Raw genomic sequence first — 7,670 nt, 5'->3', positions numbered from 1 at the left:
CTACTTTAAATAGAAAGGAATGTCAGGATACTTTTAAACTCGAAGATTGATAATATACTTTGTTTGTAGAAAAAAATTCTCAATTAATAGGTTAGAAAAGGTGTTTCTGTGTCACCCTTCTACCTTTCGAGACTGAAGCTATGCAGGCTGACCTTCGGTGCATCTGTCTGCAGCATGAAGCTGTGGGCTGACCGTGGGACCGGTTCCGTTTGGCAATTCTTATGTCCTAAAGAGAAGCCCCAGCTTTGTGAAGGTCTGGTTATCAGACATACTAAAAATCACAGCTTGCTACACCTCAGAGCTCTCTGAGTGGAGAGCTGGGGCTGGTGGCTGCTTCCCACATCCTCCTGTCATCTAAGGCCAGCATGCTCATCTCGGGGTGCTCACCACACTCTTGTGAAAGAAACGTTCCATAGCCTAGACACCCACAAAATGCCCCTTTGCGTCCTTGATGGTGGAGAGAGAGATTCTGGATAGCACCTTCCTAGTTGCCCCCGATTCCACGCTGAGGGTATGAATATTCCAAATAAGGCTGTTTAGCAGCCTGACAGGTGGGCATCACCTTTGGGATGAAGCTGATCTCCCAGCCATCGAAGGAGAAGGAGAAGGGCTCCCACTGAACCTCCACAGTGGTCTCCGTGATGGTCTTGAACCGTAGGCCTCGAGGCGTAGAGAGATCTGGAACACAGCAAAGGCGGGTGACCATGTCATGGCTGTCCTTGGCAGGGACAGAAAGCATCACCTGGGGCGTTGGCTGGGTGCTCTCCCTCCATGCCAGGCAGGGACAGAAAGCCACCTGGGGCGTTGGCTGGGTGCTCTCCCTCCATGCCAGGGGTGTGCTGGGAGAGCACCACCTGGGTGCTCTCCCTCCATGCCAGGCAGGGACAGAAAGCCACCTGGGGCGTTGGCTGGGTGCTCTCCCTCCATGCCAGGGGTGTGCTGGGCTACCCCAATCTTACCACAAGCATGGCGGGTCCCAGGCACAGGGTCAGCCCCCTCGAGTGTGACCCAGGAGCAAAATGTTGGTGGAAAACATGCGTAAACGTAACAAAACACAATCTAGAAACGCCGTTTCATGCTTTTCGTCACATAATAGGTTAATATTAAAATGCAAAAGTCACACTTGTCTTACTAACGTTGTAAATCTTGGCATTTAACGTAATGCCTTTTCCGGAAAACCTGAATGCTGTTTTTGGAGGCTTTAGGATTTCTGAGAGGCGATATAATGGCTAGGGTCGGTGTTCCCATTTCAAACTCAGGAAAAGGGAGGCACAAGCCCACTTCGGAATAAAGACTGGGATGCTTTTCTGGGTCCTCTGATGTGCAGTAAGAGTGTTGTGTTTAGCTCAAACCACCAAGTCTTGGACGACCTAGAATTTCCATTTCACGTCCGCGGCCAAGCAGAGGCATACCCCGGGGACGAGAGCGGATCCTGGGTTCCTGCTCGCGTCCCACATCTCCTTTCCTCCATTCGTCCATTTTTATTGCTCTCTCCTCTCCCGCACTCACCTTCGCCTTCTCTGTTTTATTTTCCTCCTCTCTTAATCTCCCTCTTTTTTTTTTCCACGCACACACGCACACACGCACACACGCACCCACACACACGCACAGGCGTAGTGAGGTGGAGGTACGTGCTCTCACGTGGTCTGATTATCAGCCCTGAAACACGTCAGCGTCACGCGCACACTCACAGCCACACGCACACACACGCACGCACACACGCGCACGCACAGGTGTAGTGAGGTGGAGGTACGCGTGCTCTAACGCGGTCCGATTACCAGCCCTGAAACACGCCCATGTGGCTTTTCTCAGCTCTCTGGGGAGCCTGCACCCGTGTCAGCTGTGCGTCTCATGAGATGTTCCCCTTGGAACCCAGACAGAGGTTCCCCCTTCCTCGTGGACGCTCCCTCGTGCTTCTTGGCTGAAAGGCAGGGCTGATTCGGAGCCCACTTGAAGGTGTGTCAGGTGAGCTTACGTGACTTTGTCCTTGTCACCTGGGAGCGTGCCTGAAGGGATGCCCTGAATTGGCATAAGAAACGACACAGGACATGGAAACCTGCACGTGGATCAGAGAGAGGACGCTCAGGAGTCGGGCCTGGCGCTTGCCGTGCTGACTCATCCCGGAGCACAGCGCGGTGGGGAAAGCCGCAGGTGGTGACCTCCCTCTCAGGTATTTAAAACTAGTTCTCAGGCCCCAGAGGGATTAAAAAACAAAAAAGGTCAAATATAAACAGAGATAATTATAGGCAAATTAACAGAGTCAGCATTCATAGGAAGAATCCAACATGATAATGGGATATTTGTCACCTGAAAAGACAAGATGACTTTTTAAATCCTGTTCCCTCTTCCTGTCCCTATGCTTGCATCTTTCAAAGCTCCGTTCAAGTTTTGGGGCCTCTGTGAAGCCCCCGAGCCAATTCTTCCTACTCTGACTTCCCCCTTTCCTGAATTTTCATGGCATTTGTCACCCAAATATTATTTTGTCATTTGAGACCTACATAAAACAGGCTCCTTATTTGGTGATAAGTCCCATTTACTGACTCGGGAGACTTATGTTTCATGGTCCCTTCTTGTCCTGGTTCCTTGCTACTACTAAAATCTCTGTGTGATAGGATTAAAATAAATGTTTGGTTTTCGTGCTCTGTTCCTGGTACACAGCTCCTAAAACCCTTGGAATCTCTGGAGTAATGAGTATGTTTTGTATGATTGTGAAATAACTGGTGGCCGGGCCCCCTAGGTCGTCTCCAGAACAACCAAGCTGTGATCAGCGGTTCTGCCCAGAGAGGTTATGGCAGCTCTGCGCCCCTCCCCCACACCTCGCCCTGTGCATCTCTCCCATCTGGCCGTGGCTGAGCTGCATCCTCTAAAACAAGCCTGTGATAGTAAACAAGGCACTTTCCTGAGTTCTGTGAGTTGTTTGAATGAATCGTCGAATCTAAGGAAGGATTGTGGGAACCCCTTGAATTTATAGCCAGTGGGGTCAGAAGTATTGGTGACAACCTTGGGACTTGTGACTGGCACCTCAAGGGGAGGCAGCCCTGTGAGACCGAGCCTAGACCTGTGGGATCTGACGCTGTCTCCAGGTAGAGAGTGTCAGAGTTGAACTGAATTATAGGATACCCAGCTGGTGTCCCAGAGGTGGAGAAGAGGTGTTGGGAAAGATGATGTAAGAATTCAGAGGCGTATAAAGGAAAAAAAAAAACAACAGAAAAAAACCAGTGCCTTCCTAGTCTACTCCTTAATATAATTGATGCTACCAGTTGGTAGATAATCTTTTAAAATTTCTCTATGCTTAAACGAACATACAATATTTAGATATAGACGTATTGGAGTTTTCCCTCTGTTTTAAGTAAAAGAGAAAACATCCATTTCTTGTGGAGAGAGGGTTAGCTCGCTCTCTGTTCCTGGCTCAGTCTCTCTTTCTCTCTTTTTTCTCCCCATTGACTTTTTCTAAACTACGTTCTAGAGCCTCGACTTCTCTAACCAAAGGGGACTATCGAGATTTTTTGCTAAACAAAAGACTATCAAGAAATTACACCATCTCTCTTTGAGGAGAAGTGGGCGTGGTCAGTGGCGGTCTCAAGTAAGGTCCCCCCCACCCCCTGCTCCACCCTTTACCATCTGTAACATACCGTTTAGCACTTTTGTATTATATGTCCTGTTTCATTTCTCCTGGTTTTGAATCTCAAACTAGATTTAAAGTCTGTATAATTCTGACACTTTTCTTGACTTCTAATCAGATGCGAGCTTATGACAAGTCGGAACTTGATGATTAAAGTACGTTTTGTCCTTTGGTTCTATAATTAATAGGAGCTGGCTGAACTCGGAAACTGTCTTAATCGAAAGTGCCTTTTTACTGGTGTCCCTTCCTGAGTGGGTCATGTCAGAAGCCCGTCCCCTCAAGAGCAGTGATTATTGCAGGCATCCCCGAAGAATTAAGAAAAGACATTACGTACTATCATGAATGCCCATGATCTCATGTAGGAGAAAAGGAAAATGGAACAGGATGGGGAAATGGTACGTACGGGTGGCCACCTTGGCAGTGATGGGAAGGCTGAGGATGTTGCTAATGACAGCGTAGACGCTGATGGTGTAGGTGAGACCTGGCTCCAGCTCCGTGATGGTGACACCACTCCAATCTCCAGGCACCCGCTGCTGGAGCTGGAGGCCCCCTGGGGCCGTCGGCTGGTAAGAGATCACATATTCTGTCACTGCCATCGGCCCGTCCCATTCCAGCTCAATGGACCTGTCGCTGATACCAGCCACTCGCAAGTCCTCTGGAGGGGCAGCTACCGGGAGGCAATACACAGATAGCATGAGCTCAGGGGACTGCCTTCTGCGTCCCGATGCAAACTTCCTTCCTCACATCTCACCCCACGTGCCCTGTCTGTACGTTCTGCCCGGCTCAGTGGCCGTGGACGGTTTGTAACTCCCTTTGTGGAGAGGTTCTCTCTCTCTGCTTAGCTCTCCCATCTCCACAGGGCTGAGAGTCAGCGCTGTGATGGGGCCCCCTCCTACTGGCTCGTGAAAGTTGACTGTCAAGTGTTCAGGCATTTTGCAAGACAGCTGTTAAATACAGCCATTACGGAAGATTAAGTTTTATAAACTTACAATTTGGTAAATTATATTAAACACAAAGGTGGTAAGTACTCAAAACTCATCACTTTATTTATGCCCTTAAGATAATTTACGTGTGCTGTGTCTCTCTGGTGGAAAGGCTATATAACTGTGTTCTACTGCGTAGCTATGGCCAACCCCATCTTTAGTGATATCACGTCGGTAGTTTGCAATTGGCCACAGAGGGAGTATTTACACCGCGGACATTGGCCAACGTTACAAAGCAGGGCTTTATTTTTTTCCCTCGGGGAGCTAGATGTTAGCTATTTGGCAGCATACCACTGGGCAACATTTTGGGAAGTTTAATAAGTTATTGTCACGAGATTAACCTGGGAACCAATATTTGATTTTGCAAATAGAAATAAAGGCTTATTCCTGGTTATTGTGTAAAATGTGAGAAGCCAAAACAGTGAGTCCCGGATAGCATGGGCTGCTCAAGACATTCGGTAATCCTTTATTTTTATCATTTTTTCTGGTAAAAAAGGACTGTTTAAGTTTTGAAAGAAAGGTAACTTGTGTTCAATTAATTTTTCTTAGCCTTGATCTTGGGGATAATGATAAAGAAGTATTCTTGAGGGCTTTGCTTTTCTCTCTTGTTCTATTTTTCAAATGCTATTCAAAGAATCACCAAAGATTAAACCTCATTGAAATAGCCTTTCATGTACGGTTCTCTTGGGAAGTGAAGATTCACCAGAAGTGTGGTATTAAATTGAACCTTTAAGATCAATTAGGAGAGTAACTCCTGTGTGCCTATAATGGGGCCTGCCCATAGAGCAAATCAAAGATCGGGCCAATATTTCAATAGTCATAATTAACTTACAAATTTACATGTAGTGGAGGCTTCAGTTAGTTTAAGAGTTGTCTTTAGTTTTGAATTTCTCCTGGGAGAATTTTTGCTCTTTCTCCTTTACAAGAGTGTAGGACAGAGCCAGCTGGGGTGGCTGCACAGGACCAGTGAGCAGAGGGTGCCTGAGCTCTCCGCTGTGTTCACACGTGCCCCTCAACTCCTCAGCAGCAGCAGGAATGGGGAGCCCAGACTCATAGGAAGGAATTCAGGGCCATATATTTGCAATATCGGGCATTTGCTTTGATTGCTTTTGCCCCATACCGTTCATTGGGTAAAACAGTCTAGATGGCAGGGCTTCCTCTGATTGAAGAGAGTACACGTTGGCCAAAAGAAAAAAATTAAAACCTTATTTTTTAATTTATAAAACTAAATAAATGTAAATAAAATGTAAATAAACGTTCAAATGATTATTTTAAGATTACGTAATTTCTAATTCTGACATCATTAACACTTTGAATGCACCAAGAATTTGGGAACAGCCTGTAAAAATGCACGCAGAATAGAACCTGTCAGCATTGTGCATGATCGTAGCGAGCGTTTATTACGCACCGGGCACAATGCTAAACACTCTTACACGTGCTGTCTCGTTTCATCCTCTCACCAACACCGTGGGATCGGTTTTATCATTCCCCCTGTTTCGTAGATGAGGAAACTGCTTTGCACAGTCAGCAAACACAGCTGATCGGGTTCGAACGCGGGCGGAATGAGTCTAGGACCCCTTATCCAGTAAACACTGCCACTTCACATTTGCATAGCATTGCACGGTCCATCAGACATGTTCGGACTCAGCATCTAACTAGAATTAAAAAAAAAATCCATCGATAGCAGAGCAGCCCTGTGAGGTAGACGGGGTAGACGTGACGACCCCAATTTACAGATGGGGAAACGGAGACCCAGGTTAAGGGACTTGCTGAAAGTCAGAGAATTGGGTCACAGCAGAACTGATCCTCAAACCCAGATCCTCTCCGTGGAGTGTTGTTCTTCCCCTTAGAGTCTGTAGCCGGGTTATGGACTGTGCTTTCTATCCCGTGCACATGGCCCTCACAAGGAAACCGGGTTAGAGAGGACTTCAGCTTCTCTTTCAGGAAGTGAATTCCAGACTGGTGCTTATCCTCGAGGTGAGACACTTCTTTTTAGAAAAGTCCTCTAGGTCTGCTGCCTCTAGGCACACCGATTTCAGGTTTCCTATGCGGGACTTCTCCTGTCATAGTGACAGAAATGGCCGTTCCAAATTTCAAGTCACCAACAACTCTTGGAGTATTTGGGACAGGTCAGTATTCCTTTTTGGTTTCTTCTTCCAGAAAATAAAGCTAATAATGCCAGTAGAGAATGAGCCAAGCCAAGTATTGGGGGATTTTAAAGTAAAAAAGAGGTACGGAAGGATTTTTCATTCTGACAACTTAACTTGGCAAATTTTTATCTTGAGCCCTGAGGCTGGTGGTGAACCTTGCCTTCACCTCCGGTAAGAAAGCCACCGTGTCGTTCATGGCAGAGGTACTCTTGAGAGTGGCAGCTCACGGAAGTGGCTGTCACATTGTCACTTGCCTTGTAACTTAGCAGCAGCTGTGTACATTGGGTGGCAGTAATCCTTGTAAAATAAAAGGATATCGAACTATAAAGCAAGCTACAGAAGAGCCACATGCCTTGATTCAGTGAATATTGGGTGGGCGCACAGTAATTTTAGTCTTAATTTCTGGAGTGCCCACTTTGAAACGTGGGGAAGAGGAGGTACTTAAAAAGGAATAAATGGTGGCTTGAGGAATTGGAGTTACTTATCTCCAAAACGGCCATGCTGTTTACTCTGTAGATTTGCAGGATTTTTGCACATATGTGGTGAGAACCGTTAGGATTCATTCCATGAAGATTCTTGCTCCGAGGAGTGAGAGACGTCAGGTGCCAAAGGCTGTGCTGGCTGCGGCGTTGGCAGAGGCAGAGGCTGACGTCGGCCGAGCCCCACAGGTCCGACTGAAGTCCAGCGAGCGGCTTTCTGGATTGTTTCAAGACCCAGCTCTGGTGGTTCTTCTATCCTGGTGCCTCATTGGGAATTTTGCCAGCCCACTGGCCTGTTCCTGCACTAAGCTCCCTCCCCAGGGGTAGGTGAGGACAAATGGTTTAACGTGCTTTTCTTCTCACCCCCAACATCTAATTTTTCTTACATCATTTAACGGGGCTTGGTTTTCATATCGAAAGACTATTGCTTTGTGTA

General features: G+C 47.1%; 1 protein-coding gene across 1 annotated transcript in view; it reads right to left on the bottom strand.

Moving 5' to 3' along the window:
• Positions 1-7,670, bottom strand: part of TNR (tenascin R) — a 66,907-nt gene that overhangs the window by 51,264 nt on the left and 7,973 nt on the right. The window contains exons 3-4 of the mRNA XM_011361285.1: positions 4,026-4,289; positions 563-678 (exon numbers count right to left, since the gene is read on the bottom strand). Coding sequence (XP_011359587.1) covers positions 563-678; positions 4,026-4,289 — 380 coding nt within the window. The remainder of the gene's footprint in view (positions 1-562; positions 679-4,025; positions 4,290-7,670) is intronic.

Source organism: Pteropus vampyrus, unplaced genomic scaffold (assembly GCF_000151845.1).
Source record: "Pteropus vampyrus isolate Shadow unplaced genomic scaffold, Pvam_2.0 Scaffold65, whole genome shotgun sequence".
In the NCBI taxonomy this organism is placed as follows: domain Eukaryota; kingdom Metazoa; phylum Chordata; class Mammalia; order Chiroptera; family Pteropodidae; genus Pteropus; species Pteropus vampyrus.
This window is presented reverse-complemented; position numbering and strand designations above follow the sequence as displayed.